The sequence below is a fragment of the Stegodyphus dumicola genome, chromosome 11 (assembly GCF_044657685.1).
Source record: "Stegodyphus dumicola isolate Sdum_Otavi_A_Nest chromosome 11, ASM4465768v1".
Taxonomy (NCBI): domain Eukaryota; kingdom Metazoa; phylum Arthropoda; class Arachnida; order Araneae; family Eresidae; genus Stegodyphus; species Stegodyphus dumicola.
Window position 1 is genome coordinate 151,246,280 of NC_140778.1, and position 17,623 is coordinate 151,263,902.

The following is a 17,623-nucleotide window of genomic DNA, read 5'->3' on the forward strand; positions in this document are numbered from 1 at the left end:
TTGGTACACAAGCTTAGAATTAGTGGAAAAATTAATTAATAAAAACATGTATTTAGTGAGAACATAATGTGCAAATCGATTAGGAAATTCACAGCAAGTGATATCAACAAAATTAAAACGAGGAGAAATCGTGGCAAAAGAAAATAACAAAGGAATAACCATTTTGAAATGGAGAGATAAGAAGGTCATCCTAGTTCTATCGACAAAGCACTCATTAGAAATGGTGAATGTTGAATGCCAATCTGGAAATAAGTGCAAGCCACAAATTATAGTAGACTACAATAGACAAAAGGCAACCGTCGACTTATCTGACCAAATGAATGCCTACACCACTCCATTACGTAGGACCATAAAATGGTATCGAAAACTAGCCTTCAAATTATTACTAAATACTACGGTTGTAAATAGTAACATACACAGATATTACGAAGCAGAAAATTAGCATTACTGAATTCCGGAAAGAATTAGCGCTATCCCTTACAAGTTGTGAAAAAAAGACATTCCATCGAACAAAAATGCAAGAATATCTAAAAAACGACAACATAAACTCCAAAGAAAACCAGGAAAAGGCCCTTGAAGTACGGAAATATTGTAAATTATGTTATGATAAAAATGCAACAGAAGGTGATAGAGTAATGACCAGAAAAAAGAATAAAAGAGTTGTCACATTTTGTAATATCTGCAAAGGAGAACTGTTTTTATGTTTACCATGTTTCAATGAAATCCATTAGTCCTGTAATGAATCAAAGTTAAGTAAATTTTAAATAAATTTTCTGTAATTCCATAAAAGTGTAAATTTTATAGTTATATATCATGTTACACACTGTCAGCCAGAGGTGGTCGATGCGGTTTAAACGGAAAGTCTAGTGTCAGCCACAGATGGCTGACGTGGCGCTGAATGTGTTAATATAGCAAGATATATAGCAAATGAGGTTATATAGCAAGATTTCTTCATCTGTTCTTTACAGACAAGGGAATTTCCTATTTATCTTATATAAACCGTAAATTGAAAGTGATATGCACTCTCGTATTTTCTGGGTCATTTATTGAATTATTCTAGCAAAGATACTTTTGCATTTATGAGTATTAAATTTTAATGTGAATTTAACAAAAATTGCAGTTTGTTTTTACAAATAAACTCCATTCTTTTATTTGGAATTTTCAAAAAGAAAAAAGCTATAGGTTTTTATATATTTATTCAATCTATATTGTAGAACAATTTCCTTACAAAATTGGAACTTCTCTAAAATACTATCTTCTGTTGCAGTATTTATGTTCACCTTTTTGTATAGTATTTCTGGTGTTTAAAGAAGAAAAAGGAGTTCTCAAATATTTGGGGAAATGTTTTTACTAATTTTCATTTAAAATTTTATTTATTAAATTCTTTTGTCAAATTCTATTAGAAAAAGCCAGACATTTACAGTTTATATTTAAATTATATTCTTTTATCATGTTTACAATATAGGAAATCTATTTGCTGTAAATTGTTTTTAAACAATTAATTATTTTTTTAAGAAATCAGAAAACAATATTTTCAAAGTACTGCTTTTGTTAAAGTATTTAATTCAATATATTCATGTAATATTTCCACTATTGGAGGAGGGGTAGAAGTGTTTCTAAATGCAAAAGAAACATTTTATTAACTTTCAGTATCACTTTAAAATTGATATATTCTGTCTAATGTTTTTTATAATATCATTTGCTATAATCACATTGCTTTAAGTCTTCAAAATGAATTTCTTAGACTAATGTATTAAAAAATAGTTTTCATTGTTATGCACAATAATTTCACATCTGGCTTTTGTTAAGTATATTTATATGCATATCTATGAGATTCGTAGCTGATTTTTAGGTATAATTTGCTAAAAATCTTGGTAACTCAAATTTTGCTTAATAAATTTTCCCCCCTTTCTTTAATTTTAGCTTATTTGACTTAAATACTCAAATGCCATTTGCTATGCAATTTTATTATTTTCATTTGTAAGATGTGTTGAAATTATCTGGTTTCATTTTTTTCAAAAAAAAAAAAAAAAGGGTGTTTACATCTAATGAATGAAACCAAAGAAGTTGCCCCCTTTTTTTAACTTATAGATTTAATATTGTGTTTTCTGTGTTGTTTTGGTTTGATGAATCTTCACCTTAATGCTGTAATTAATGTTTCTTGATTATAAACAAGACTCTTAAAAGTTATAATATACTTAACTCTCTAAGATTTGTTTTTCTCGAATAATTCTGTTAATCTTTCTATAATTGCATTTATTCAAATCTAAATTACATGTTTACAACTTCCTGTAATAAATTTTGCTTTTTTTAAAATAACTATTTTTTTATATAGTTATTGATTTGACCATTGCTAATGTTGGAAAAATGGTTGCTGTTAATCAACTGGCTGTAAGCTTCGTTGAAACTGGACGACTTCACCATGCCTTAAAAGTCATTAAGGTATGTATTTATATTTTATAAACATTTTCAAATTATTAGTTGTTTTACAGTTTAGTGCTACTATGCCTTATCTTTTGGTTTAATGATCTAAATCTGTAATTCAGTTATTCTTATTCTCTTCTTATTCTTCATAGCATGTATTGGCATTCCTATAATACAAGGAGTACAGGGTGCACTACATGCTGTAACAGATATAGGATGCAGGTGTGACAGGATAGTTCACAAATATGATACATACCAATTCATGTTATAATGTACAGGAATGCCTCAAGACTTACCACAAATAAATAATCTTTGAATAATAGTGAAGGCCATATGAAACAGGCTACTTTTATAATGTACTAAAAGAAATACAATCACATTTAATTTGTAAATTTTACATTGTAAAGCATTACCAGTCCTAAATAAAAAAACAAATAGTGAAGTATAATTATAAACTACAGTATAAAGTTCCAAATCCAGACCTTCACACCACCAAGGTTTTATTATTATTATTATTATTATTTATTTATGAATGAAGAATGCAATACTCCATAAAAATGAGTTTTTCATAAAAGCAATTTTCTTCCCAACTAGCAGAGATTTCTTATGTCAATTATAAATATTTACTATCCTGGGAATCACACCATCATGACAAAAGACTGTATATTGATTAATGTTAGCCATGACCATGCTTTCAGCCCCTGAATGATTGTGATGGTAGAGGGATAATATTTTACTATCTGACCTAAACAATAAGTGAAGCTCCTGTACATATTTGTTTGGAATTGGGTGTGGCTAATAGTGGTTTTCTTTTATTGGCATAATTAATGGCTGGAAGCAGGAAAGAATTAGATTTTGTAGTACAGTTTTAAATTCAGAAAATATAGCTATCAATAGTGACGAAAATGACAAAGAATTTTTTAAGAATGAAGAAATTTCGATTAATAGTTTATTAAAGGAAACAGTCAACCAGAGAGGAATTCCCCTCTGTGGGAAATTTCATTTTTCCAGAGAGAGAACATGTGGTCAGTTTTTTATTTACGTGTTAAGTTTTAGTATATGAATATAAAAAAAATTTAAAAAAATTATTCTAGTTTTAGTTTTTATCAACATTTTCTCTACTTTTTCCTCTTTGAAACACATTAAAAAATAATATAAATTTAAATAACCATATAGCATTAAGTGTTGAGGAAAAAATATCCTTCAAAACAGAAATGGAATTTGATTAATTTAATATAAATATAAATAGGCATTTTTAAGGCATCTTAATAAGGAAAATGCAGAAGTTTGTTTATGAACTATTCTTAATATCTTTTATGCAAAAGTTCATTTATTACATTTCTGAAAATTATTTGACCAATGCCCTTAATCTCATAGGCATTCCTCACTGGAAGAGAACTTGTTAATATTAAATTTAAAATTAGGCAAAAAGTAATTTGACGTAGATGTTTTCAGAAGCTATTTTATGCAAGGGGGGGGGGGAGGGAATTCAGCAAAAGTATTTTAGCTTTTGAAAAGGAGGATCCTGTTTGATCGCTGTCAAAACCTATAGGGTTACAGAAAATCTACATAAAACTAAGGTTATTTCTTTATGTAGTTTTAAATGATCAAACTAAAAAGCTGTTTGGCTTATTAATCCTGGCATTTTTCTGACACAAGGCAGTAACTAATTTTTATCTTACTCGGCAACTTTAATTCAATTTAAAAAAAATTACTTTTAATATTTTATTCATATTATCTGACTTTTTGATCCAAATAAGTGAAGTATTATCCATGTTTTTCTATGTAAATGGGTGGGACTTCAATAATTTGAAAACAATATTTAAATGATAACATTAATTGCTATCACATTAAGCAGCATCACTGTATATATATATTTCAAGTTTTGGAAAGAGGAGGGGTGAATAATTGTCTAATAGAGGTGAAAGGTGTGCATATAATAAAAGGTTTGAGAACCATTCATTTAGTGGGGGTGGTGGGCGGGGCCGTCGGACCCGAATTTTTTCTCTTTTAAACATGGCTTCAATTTTCATACTAAAAAAACCTGACCCAAACGAAATTAAACAAGATATAGAAATAATTGAGAAACCTATTAGTAAGAAAACCCGTACTGATGTAAATGCAAAGGAAACTACTGAAAATCCGCGCTTTCTAGTTGTCTCTTGTCCTTCTGGTGAACTGCAAAAGATGTCTCCTTTTCTAGTAAGCAAATACATTAACTCATGCATAGGTCAGCCAAAGAATATTAAGCGTCTCCGTTCTGGAGACCTGCTTATAGATACTGTTTCGCCAACACAATCTGCTTCCCTTTTGTCACAAACCAAACTTGGAAATGTAGCTATAACTGTGTCAGCGCATAAAACTCTGAATTTTTGTAGAGGTGTTATCTCGGAAATCGACCTTCTCTCTGTTTCAGAAGAAGAGTTCGTTTCCGAGTTAGCTGACCAAAATGTCTGTGGCGCTAGGCGGATCAAGATGCGTAAGGAAGGTCAGTTGATTGACACCAAACACGTGATCCTGACCTTCAAATCGCCTGATCTGCCTAAGAATATTAAGGCTGGATACCTCAATTGTCCTGTACGTCCATACATTCCAAACCCTATGCGATGTTTCCAGTGCCAGCGTTTTGGCCATTCCAAGATGTCCTGTCGTGGGACCCTGACGTGCGCTCGATGCTCGTCGGTTGGCCACGATAGCGAAAATTGCACCGCTGCAGCACTGTGTATAAATTGCAAGGGCAACCATCCAGCATTTTCTCGTTCCTGTCCGAAATGGAAATTAGAAAAGGATGTGCAGACCATAAAAGTTACCAGGAACATTTCGTATTCCGAAGCCAGAAGACAAGTTCAAAGCACACAGCCTATATCGAACAAATCATATGCCAATGCCGTGAAATCAACCCGCACAATAGCCACCCAAACTTCCATAAGTACACAGACTCCACCAAATAAAAACCAGCAGCCTGCAAGCAAGAACAAAGAAAATCCAACACATACCATACAAAATAAAGAAATAGCAATCCCGAGCAAACCCAAAACTGTGCCTCCAATAATAGAAACCAAAAATAGAAGTCCCAGCAATAGTTCTGCAAATAAAATTATTTCTGAATCTGCAGATTCAGACAGTATGGAAGTGGAAGACGGTCTAGAAGTTCCCGATCATCTGCTTCCGCGCAAAACTAAAAAGGAACACAGGAACAACAAACATCAATCATAATGGCCACCCTCGTCTCATGGAACTGTCGCGGTTTCCACCGAAATTTGCTCGACATCAAAGCCATAATCAATGCTTATCATCCTGTATGCTTCGCAATACAGGAAACAAATCTAAAACCAGAACAACAGGCAAAACTTCGGAGGTTTTCTTTCGTCAGGAAAGATAACATTGCAGGTGAACGTGCCAGTGGAGGTGTAGGTCTCCTCACCTCACTGGATTATCCCTCAAATGTGCTTTCTTTGACGACACCCCTCCAAGTTGTCGCTACTCAAACAAATTTTGATATTGTTGTTACAGTCGTTTCTCTGTATTTGCCTCCAAATGAGCATATTGATCAGCAAGATTTAAATGGTCTTTTAGAGCAGCTGCCTGAGCCTTTCATCATAATAGGAGATTTTAACGGCCATAGTCTGCTCTGGGGTAGTAAAGATACAAATTGCCGAGGGAGACAAATTGAGCAGATGATCGAAGATCATAGCCTTTGTCTCCTGAATAATGGGCAGGATACTTACTTCCATGAGCCTACAAAGACATTCCATGCTCTCGACCTTGCCATCTGTTCACCATCTCTGTTGCCATTTTGCACTTTTAGTGTCGGAAATGACCTGTACAACAGCGATCATTATCCTATTTTTGTGTCTCTTGCACGAAGAGAAGCAAATCCCATGACGAGACTCCCTCGTTTTATCCTGGACAGGGCAGACTGGGAACTCTTCTCTTCCATTGCAGAGCTCACACATCAAATGGTAGAAGGTGTGCATATCGATGACGCTGTTGAAGCTGTTACTAATACTATTATTCAGGCAGCTATGCTCTCCATTCCTAGAACATCAGGAAAACTACTAAAATATTCGAAACCGTGGTGGAATCGCGACTGTCATGAAGCACTGAAAAAACAGAAAAAAGCATGGGGTATTTTTCGTAGATATCCTACTCTGCGAAACCTCATAGCTTTTAAAAGAGCCAGAGCAAATGCACGGAAAGTAAGAAGGCAGAGCCAGAGGGATTCCTGGATTTCATATGTGTCCTCAATAACATCCTCTACGCCTAGTAAGCGGGTTTGGGAAAGAGTTCGAAAAGCATGCGGAATGTATAAAGACCACTCACTTTCCTTTCTGGAAAAAGATGGCCGAGTGATTAGCTCCATAGAAGAAATTGCAAATACAATTGGTGAGACATTTGCTGCCGTTTCTTCCAGCCGAAATTACTCACCTGCATTTCTTTCTATCAAGCAACGCTCTGAAAAAAATCCCATCGCTTTCAACTCTTCCAACTTTGAGCCGTACAATAGAGACTTTACTATGGTTGAACTAAAGAGAGCTTTGTTGCAGACACATAGGTCTTGTCCGGGTCTGGATGGCGTGTATTATGAAATGCTAAAGCATCTGTCCTATAAGTCACTGAGTGCCCTTCTCACACTTTACAATAGAGTGTGGAAGGAGCGTACATTTCCCAGTGCATGGAGGAGAGCTATTGTCATTCCTATTGCGAAGCCAGGGAAAGACCCGAGGAATCCCTCGAACTATCGGCCAATTGCCCTTACCAGTTGTGTTTGCAAACTGTTTGAAAAGATGGTAAACAGCCGCCTAGTCTACTTCTTGGAAAAGAATAATATTATATCGCCTTATCAGAGCGGTTTTCGAAAGGGGAGAACGACCGTAGACAATATGCTTCTATTAGAGACATCTATTCGAAAAGCCTTTGTCAGAAGAAGTCACCTTGTCTCAATATTCTTCGACATTGAGAAAGCTTATGATAAGGCATGGAGATACGGTATACTCCGGGATCTTCACGAGAGTGGCTTGCGCGGCAACCTACCAATTTTCATACAGAATTTCTTGAACGCTAGAACTTTTCAAGTAAGGATTGGCTTTGTTTTTTCGGATGTTTTTCAACAGGAAGAGGGTGTGCCTCAAGGCTGTGTGCTTAGTGTAACCCTGTTTAGTTTAAAAATAAACTCTGTATTAAAAGAACTTCCTCCCACCATCTTGGGATCTCTATATGTTGATGATCTGCAGATTAGCTGTCGAGGAGCAGACATGAGATATGTAGAGCAGCAACTGCAGATGGCTCTGAATAAGATCCAAGAATGGTCAGACAAACAGGGATTTACATTTTCGAAACAGAAAACTGTGTGTGTTCACTTTTGTAGGAAGCGTGGTCTCCATCCTGAACCTGAGTTATATTTGAATGGTACAATTATTCCAGTTACGCCCGAAGTAAAATTTTTAGGAGTGACGTTCGACCGAAAATTGACTTTCCTTTCTCATGTTTTAAACCTGAGAAAGAAGTGTCTAAAAACACTAAATATTTTAAAAGTGTTGGCGAACACCTCCTGGGGTGCAGAGCGTTGCTCCATGCTTCGCATTTACAGAGCCCTTGTTCGCTCTAGACTGGACTATGGCTCAGTTGTTTATGGATCCGCTCGGTCATCAGTTTTGTTAAAACTCGATCCTGTTCACAATCAAGCTCTGCGGATTTGTTCAGGAGCTTTCAGGACTTCTCCTGTCCAGAGCCTGTATGTTGACTCTAACGAACCATCACTTTATCTGAGGCGTGAGCAATTGTCCCTTTTGCAATATTTTAATATTCTATCACAACCTGAACATCCCAATAAGCTATGCTTACTTGATAATGAGTGTAATATATTATTTGAAACACGTCCATCCTGTATTCCTATCTTTCCTTTAAGACTTCGCCCTATCATTGAGGAACATTCCCTCTCTGATATGCCCCCCCAAGCAGTACAGAACTTTGAAATCCCACCTTGGGAAAATTCACGTATTCAGCTGCTCGATGTTTTCAAACATCACGTGAAGGCAAGCACTAACGAGATCGTTTACAGACAATTCTTTGCTGAGCACAGGCAGAAATATAGCAGTTATTATCCGATATACACAGATGGATCGAAGTCAAATGATCATGTCGGGACGGCTTTTGTATTTGAAGATTACATTGAGGGCAAATGCCTGCATCATGCTTGCTCAGTCATAACATCTGAACTAACTGCAATATATTATGGTCTTTTGTACATATCAAAGCTCTGCCATAGAAAGTTCATAGTTTATACAGACTCGTATAGTGCTCTTAAATCCTTGGAAGCTTTTCCCAACAATCAGAATCCTGTGGTTGTGGATGTTCTAAAAATTCATATAAATTTAACGATTCGAGGTTATGAAGTCCTGTACTGCTGGGTTCCTGGACATGCTGGAATAAAGGGAAATGAGCTTGCAGATATCGCAGCCAAATCTGCTGTTGAACTGTCCAGTCGCCTTATCCCTTTTAGAGATATCTGCAGTGTCATCAGAGGAAAGGTCCGAAAAAAATGGCAGCAAATTTGGGATGTTCAGCATCACAACAAGTTGAAAAACGTCAAGCCTAGAATTGAGCATTGGGATTTTGCTGGAAATCGTAAGGAGGACGTTCTTTTGACTCGCCTCAGAATTGGTCACACTAGAGTCACACATAACTATCTTCTCAAAGCTGAAAATGAGCCTGTTTGTTTTAATTGTAATGTTTGTTTATCTGTTCATCATATTTTAATTGAGTGTCCATGTTTTAATAATCTTCGCCAGAAATATTTTAATAGCTGTGACTTACCTCTCGACCGTTTAATCGGAAGAGAGGTCAATTGTAATTTATTTTACTATTTAAAAGAGATTGGCTTTTATTACCTAATGTAATTTGTTTTGAAGACTGTGTCTTGAATTTTAATATGTGCTTTTAACTTGTTTTTATATGACTTCATCCTGTGGATTTGGTACATTTATCTACTTGTTTTTATTCATTGAATTTTAATGACTTCAATTGTAATCATCCCATCTTGTGTTTGGCGCGTCATAATCATCTCTGGTTTTTGCGCCATAATCACTCACTCACTCACTCACTCATTTAGTGGGAATTCTCAACAAGGCATTTGCAGGATTTGAACTTTGTAATTGAATAAGAAATTATGTCTATATAAAAAATTAAAGAGATAGAATTAGTGTTTAACAAAAAAAATAAAAAGTTTGAAAAACTTTTCAGTGAAAGGTATTTAATGAAACAAATAAATAAATATTGAACTTTTTTTGGGAGAAGGGGGAGTAAATTTTGATTCCTTGAAAGTCATAAATGTTTCATTATTTCACAAAAATTATTTTATAATCTCTGCATGTCATCTTTCTAGATTTAAACTCATCTAAAATTTTCTGAAATCCAGAATCGCTGAAGACCCAATGAGTCTTATCTCAGACTTTGTACTCTATAATACATTGTATACTGTACCGTTAAATAAAGTTATGCAAAATATGCTGTGCACTATTCTTTTATATGGAGAGAAGTTATGTAAATATGGTGGAGCATTATTCATAAGCATGCACACTGAGATATTAACAACACTAGATAAAGTAATAATAAAATGTACTTTATAATGATACTCATTTATATTGTACTTTCTGTCTTTCTCCGTGACAAAAGGTGAGCCAGATGATGATAGAAATAATTGTTACTAAGCACATAAGAAACTGAAAGTGCATGAAGTACAAATAAACCATTTTGAATAAATGAATATGAAATTATTTTGTGCTATCTCATCGAGGGGGAAGCATATGATGTACAATCAAATTCTAATCACATTTCCACTTGTGTTGCCTCTTCACTGATAGAGAGTGCATAATGTACCATTTCAAATTCATATATATTGTCACGTAGATGAAGGGATCCTACAAATGAACAGGCAAGTACTCAAGTCTAAACTCAAGACATTTTATTAACTCAAACGGAATGTAGAGATACTTATATATAGCTAGTGAACATGCTGTAACAATCCAAACTAGAAATGTTCTGAAAGAATAAGAAGGAAATTTACATAAATAAGATAACATTAACAGGAAAGAAATTTACATAAAAAACAATTATCAGGCATCTTGCCGTTGATGGATTTCGAATGCGGGACCTTCGGGTTTCGAATCCTGCGTCTTCTTCGCTAAGCGATGAGGAGGTCAGTCAAAAAGAGCAATTTTTGCTACAATATTTTTATAATTGTTTATTTTGATTTGTGCTTCATATATTTTCTGTTCTCTGTTTGCTTGATCAAGATTGCTTTTAATCTCAAATTATGCACATTTATTGTTTTTATAATGACTTACTGTTTTTAAATTTCGAATTATAGCATTCGTCTTTTTGCTTTATCAAGCATTCTTATTTCATTTTTCCTATATATAATGCAGATATATGAGTATACTGTCAGCTGTGAATTTTATTGTATCAGATTCTTTAATTTTAAAAAATTTGTATAATTTATTTTTCTTTGTTCATGGTTTAAACTGCTATACCACAGTTAAAAGAGTTATTGTCACATGATATAAATATTCTACTAACTTGTTCCAAGTGAAGAAAATACACATAATTTAAACAAAAGTTTGTTTCATAAATTCATATTTTTATAACCTTAATAATTTTAAGCCTCTTGAAAAAAATGTTGATCCAATTTTTTTTTATATTATGAATGTTAAATTTGTAGGGGTGTAGTATTGTTATATACCAGGGTTGGCCAAACTTCATGTCAGTAAGAGCCACACATTTGAATTCATATTTACATCATTATAGAAGTAGTGGAGGAGATTTTAAATAGAAAGAAATCCCTGATAATGTTGCAGAAAGAGTCTAAACTAATTAATTACTTTTTTTTGGACACTGAATAGTTTCAGTTTACTATATTTCATACATATATTTTATATGCGCGAGCTGCACAAATTGCCTGTGTGAGCCATATCAGACTCGCGAGCTGCACTTTGGCCACCCCTGTTATATATTATTATACTGCAATCTTGCCATAAAAGCTTGTGTTTTAAATCTCAGTTAAACTTTCAATGCAGAACAGAAGTATGTTCCTTTTATATTTTTAGAGTGTTGGAAAAGCAGCTGATATTTACTTGGAAGAACTGTGCTCTAAAATGTTTGATGAAAACAAAGTAAGTTTATACATTTGGGTGAACATATTGAATATATATAAACTAAATTTTTTTGTTTATTTGTTTGTTTGTTTATATATTTTGGATATGTATACTGAATATACTGCAAATCGGGTATTTTAACGTGACTTCGTTAACATCTGTGAAAATCTAGGATGTGTCTGTATGGTGTACATAAATTATTTAATGGGCCAAAATACTTTTATAGAAATTGCATTTTGGGATAGGGAAATAGTCATACTATTACATTGAATTAAACAGTTTTTCAGTGAACATTACTCTCCATATTACTAAACCTCTATAGGATACAATTCCATTATTATTGCCCCTTTCAAAAATCATCATAGATCTGTGTAGTTGGCATTTTTATCAGAAAGGAAACAAAGCAAGAACAGGGTTCGTAGCGGTCCTTATAAGTGCTTATAAGTCCTTATATTTGAAAATAAAATATAAAGGCCTTTATAGGTGCTTACTTTTTCTTTAAAAAGCCCATATTTTTTTGTTTTTATTGCATATTTTTTGCTTTTAGTGCTTTTTTTTAAATGAACGCGCAATTTTTCCCTGTACCAAAGCCGAAACTAAATAAACAACTTTTCTTCGTAGTAAGGAATGTCAGATGGGGAATCATACTCCCGGAAATACCTTTTCCCCCTTTCTCTGCATTAACATAACCTTTGCGCGGAGAGTACAGACAGGTGCCCGTCGTTCTGTTGGTCAAAGAATTGCGAAAGCAGTACAAAATTCTGGTACATTCGGCATTCTTTTCCTCCCACCCAAATACTACACACGTTTGAATTTCTATCAAGATCTTAATAATTTGCATTCTCGTTCCGCTTGGTCAGTTCATATTCGTGTTTATTATGATCGTTATGCTTATATTATGAGTATATGTATGATTGTTTATAATAACATAGTTGCAGTAACTGCTGAAGTATAGTAAACTTCCAAAAATGGTTGTGTTTTAACACAGATTAGCTTTCTAAGGAATAATATTCTGAATGGCTTAAATAAAGGGAAAGTAATCGAATAGTCAAAATTTCATTTTTGGGGCCAGTACATTATACAGTACGAAGGTTGGAAGGTTTTCCTCTTTCTCCACAAAATCTCGAATATTGAAACTGTTACAGTTCCCTGCAAAACAAGCAACGGACTTCTTTTTTCTTTTTGTTTTTGTCACTGTCTAATGTGGATTGAATAGGACTAAAAGTTCTGTGGTCTACCAACCCAAGCAAAGAATGATTCTATTCCGGAAATTTAACGCAGTCTGTTGAAAATTAGAATGAAAAACACCCCAGATTGGTAAGTCTCTTTCTTTTCCTTTATTTAGTTCTTTATTCTCCCAATACCGGCAGCTGTTGAATCCGATTGCGCAATATCATGTAGGGAAGAATTACGCTGCACGTATTGCGCAATCACGTTTGCAATATTCCCCTGAGATAATTAATTTTGATGTCTGAGATTTGTTTATAAACACTTAAAAGAGTTTTACTGTGCTTCCAAAGCAGAATATTTTTCTGTTCCGTTGGTTTGTTTTTATATGACGCACATATCGAAATGTCAAAAGCATTTATTTAGCGGAAAAATCTAAATAACGGCTACAGTCTATCCCCCCCTCCGCTCCTCTATATCAAGTTAAGCTCGACTGTTCGAATATTCGCCAATTTTCAAGTATGTGGGTATTAAGCTTTTACTGTTAAAGGATGACTGCATGAAGCAAATTTCTGTCTTCTGATTTCAGAAATGTTCCTCTTTTTTACTTAAATTACTTTGCTTGCAATATCTGTTAAGGAAAAACTGATATACGATGAAAATTTAGAAAATGTTCAGAATTTAGATTTAAATTAGTTAAATATCAATATGAGTGGAAAAATAAATTGTATTTATTATTAAGTTCCAAGCGAATAGAATAAATATGCCTTATTATTATTTGTTTCCTCTATTTTGAACTGAAATTTCATCATTAAATCTTGTAATGTAGTTTAATTCTGCATAGTTTTTTTTTTTTTTTTTTTTTTCTCTCATTGTAAACTAGTTCTGTAAATTGAACTGTTATTTAAAATTTTAAAAAAAGTAATTATTTTCCATGGTTGAGGTAATGCTTATTCTCTCTTAATAAATACTGCATTTCTCATATTTTAAATTACAAGTCTAATTTTTAAGGTTATGCAGTTGTGTATAATGTAATTAGACAGGTGCTTATTTTTTTCTTAAAATGTGCTTGAAAAGTGCTTATAGGTGCTTATTTTTTTAACTAAAATGTGGCTATGAACCCTGAAGAAATAGACAAGAGAATTATGTTGATATGATTGAATGGTATCCTTTCTGTCAATTAAAAATAATACAGCCAAATGTAGTTTTTCACTTTGAATTATTATTTGACTGTAGGATTATTGTATGAGACTAGTTTAGGATCAAAAAGGCTATAGCTTCAGTCACAAGAGACATAACTGCATTGCATAGAGAGAATTCTTCAATAGATATAAAGCTGCCTTATAGATTTATTGGTAAAAAAAACAATGTGCATTGAAAACTGTTTGAGTCAGTAAATATGACTGCATGGATTTTTTTAGCATATTCTAGAATAAACATATTTTGAACTGAGGCTATTTGGTATTTTAAATGAAATGTCTTGTATAATTTGAAAACATTGCTTTTGAGTTATGATGTAAACATGCATTATTCACAACCCATATTTTAGAAATAAAAAACACACAACTATATTTTCAGAAGTGAGAATAATAAAGATTTCATTCCTAACAGTATGAAAGCCTTAGTGGTATCATAATCATTTAGAAATGAAGTGCTTGGGTATTTTGGAAAACATAGGTTTTGAAGTATGATCCTTTTATAAAATTTCAAGTGACATTATCTGTCATTGTGATCTGTGTGTTATGGGAGCTATCTTATTAAAATGATATTCTTTTAATGCCCACATATTGTCCCAATTTTCTGGTTTAAATCAAATATATGTTTAATGAACTATTATAATATTTTTGTAATGGTATTCTTAATAAAAAAAGTTGTAACAAAGTGCCAGTTCTCTTTTTTTTAGGCAATGAATTATTGATTTGGGGTCATATTTTTGCTATTTTGATTTAAAACATATTTCTCCTGTCTTTGTATTGTCCTTAAATTTTTGTACAGTTTTTGATTAACTTCGCTTAATGTTTTCTTCCCAAAAGGGTATTTCTAGTATATTAAATTGCTTGTGTTTTTCTATAAAAGTATATATAAATATATACTACAAAAGTGTTGAAAACACTAGATACTGCCCTGATTTTGTGGAACAAATTACCAGGAAAATCTGTAGACTAGCTTCAGCAGTTATTTCTCAAGTAAAATTCTTACTCATTTAAGAATCAAATAAAAGTAAGTTTATTGGAACTTTCCCCTATGAACTGATCTCCCACATATCACTTCCATTTTCAAAAGATCTGTTTATAAACTTGCCATTATCCCAGCCCATCCATCTGGAAATTGATATATATGATCATATTAACTGGACATTGCCAAAGTTGCCAAAATAGATACTTTAGATGTATGTACTGCCTCTATCCAAAATGAAGATACATATATAGAAGCTCAGTGCTCCAGTTCAAAATCTAGAAATATCTATGAACTTTCTGCCAACTAGATAAAACAACAATAAAAAGATCATATCTTTGATTAAATATTCTTTCAAGGGCCCAGTAATTGAATGGGATGAGGCCAAAATCATAGTGAAACCCTAGCATAAAATGAGCCTCAAAATTAAAGAAGCAGTTAATCATCACCCAACTGTGCTACAACAGAGATCTTCCTTCATCCTTCCATACATCTGAACCTCAATTTTGAGTGCAGCAATAGAAGAAAGCAATAGAAAAAAATAAACTTAAGCAGACTATCCATTCCAGCTCCAGATGACGAAGCAGATGAGTCATCTGCAAAAGCCCCTATTTCTTATATTTAAGTGCAGTTTCAGCATGTCAATGTAGAATAATTTATCTCTTTTTTAACTGATATTATTCCTATAGTGAAAGGTAGAAATATTAAAGATATATTTTCATATTAAAATATTTTTGTACTATTTTCATTTAAGGATCAGTAACTGCACTTTCGGATATCCATTAGTGTGAATACTGCTTGAATTTAGTTAATTGTTTGAAAAGTTATTTTTGAGTGTTTATAACTTCTTTATCTTCTTCTTCCCCCCTTTTTTTGAGGGGGGTTGTTGCTAAGAAAGTGTTCTTAATTTAACAAATAACCCCTGTTTTTCGTGTAGTCATTTGGCATCTCTGATATTCTGAAACTGAGAGTGGTTAGGCAGAGTGTTGTAACGCATGCACTAATGAATACTAATCAGTAATTAAAATATAAAGAAACTGATTTGAAATTTTATCATAACTATAGATAACAAATTTATAGAATTTACCTATCATGCAACTTGGCGGGTTCCCAGATGCTTTGATAAATGATTTGGAATTTCCCTTTTCAATTTGTTCATTACTACTGTGTACAATGATTCCAGTAGCATCTTGATAGCGCTGCTCGATAGTTATAGTATAACTATAAATAAGGGCTTTGCTCCAAGCAGAGACTACACTTAGTAGACACTCAGGATTTAGATTTTTTCTGGGAATTAGCTTAGTTTCTTTCTCAAGGGACAACTAAGGAAAGGTATATTTTGCTATAACTTATTAAAACACTTAATTTATACAGGATGCCAAATTATACCAATTATCTGACTAGCAATTTTAGAGTTGGGATTGCTCTGAGAAGCAATAGCAATAATGTTTAGCTTGAAAATGGCTGACTGCTAAAAATTATTTATTTTTTAAAACTATCAATTGTTTAGCAGACACTTTAAAAAAAATAGCAGCACATACTAATCTCATTTCCAGCTATTATTCCAAAGTCAGCTTGCTTAAACACGGTAGGTTGCACACTACTATTGTGCTTTTACAGAATGATCCAAAAGTCATGCAAATGAAAATTTCAAAATATGTTTCGCTGTGCATTCATATGGAAAAGTTTTTGAAGTGTTTTAAGAGACCTTCCTGAATGTTGATGAACCTAATAAGACAATGATTTTTGTCTAGGTAATCTAATTTGAGAAACTGGAACCATAAAAAACAAAGTGGCTGTCCATCTCTTTTGAGTTCAAACAATGGGCATAGTAAGAATAAAATGTTGCAATAATCAATTAAGAATGGGAGAAAATTGGCATCACAATGAAATTTTATGTCTTTAATGCTCAGTCATAAAATTTGGTTTGCTTGAATAAAACTCATCTCCATCTTGCACCCAACAAGTGGTTTTTATAGCTAACTGCATAAACTACAACTGTAACAATATAGGGATGATATCAATCAAAACAATTCACCACTAATGTCCATTCTGGAAATTTCATAGTTTTCAAAGTTTGATGTGTGCAGCTTTTGGATTACCCTGTATTTTATATGCGTGCATAGATTGCTGTAGAGAGAATCTGTGGGTTATGGGATCTATAAGTATGATATTCTATAAATCTGTGAATCGCTTAGCTTTCGCTTTGTGACACCCATCACCCCCCTTCCCACTTCCGACCTCCTGTTACTCAGTCCGGACATTTCTATGTTATGTTTCCCTTGTGGCTTACTTGTCGTAGAGCCGGCAACGTCTCGTCAAAAACAGCGACAGTCCGGCATAAAAGATATTAATTGATTGATCTGTGGGTCTGTGATGTAGGTCATGAGCTTTATAAAAAATAAGAAAATGAACTTGATAAATAATTACTCTATTAGAAAGTAAAGCATATTTGCTCAGAAGTTGAAGAGTAAAATTTTAACAAATAATCAGAAATGTAAATGGATGACCAGAAACTCCATAACTGGACTTCACTATAAAATGAAATTTTATATTGAAAAATGTTTTTTAAAAAACACAGGTATACATTTTTTTAAAACTTGTTTATTACTTGTAAACTTGTAAAAGAATTGATGTTTTAATCAAGCTTCGAACTTTATTTAAACTTTAATGACTTTATTTAAAAAAGGGAGCATCAAGAAGGC

The 17,623-nt window shown here is 33.1% G+C and overlaps 1 protein-coding gene across 1 annotated transcript in view; it reads left to right on the plus strand.

The window, feature by feature from the left end:
* The window catches only part of LOC118186010 (leucine-rich PPR motif-containing protein, mitochondrial-like), a 202,506-nt gene that overhangs the window by 149,012 nt on the left and 35,871 nt on the right, over positions 1-17,623 (plus strand). Inside the window, exons 26-27 of the mRNA XM_085827326.1 lie at positions 2,336-2,442; positions 11,529-11,594. Coding sequence (XP_085683452.1) covers positions 2,336-2,442; positions 11,529-11,594 — 173 coding nt within the window. The remainder of the gene's footprint in view (positions 1-2,335; positions 2,443-11,528; positions 11,595-17,623) is intronic.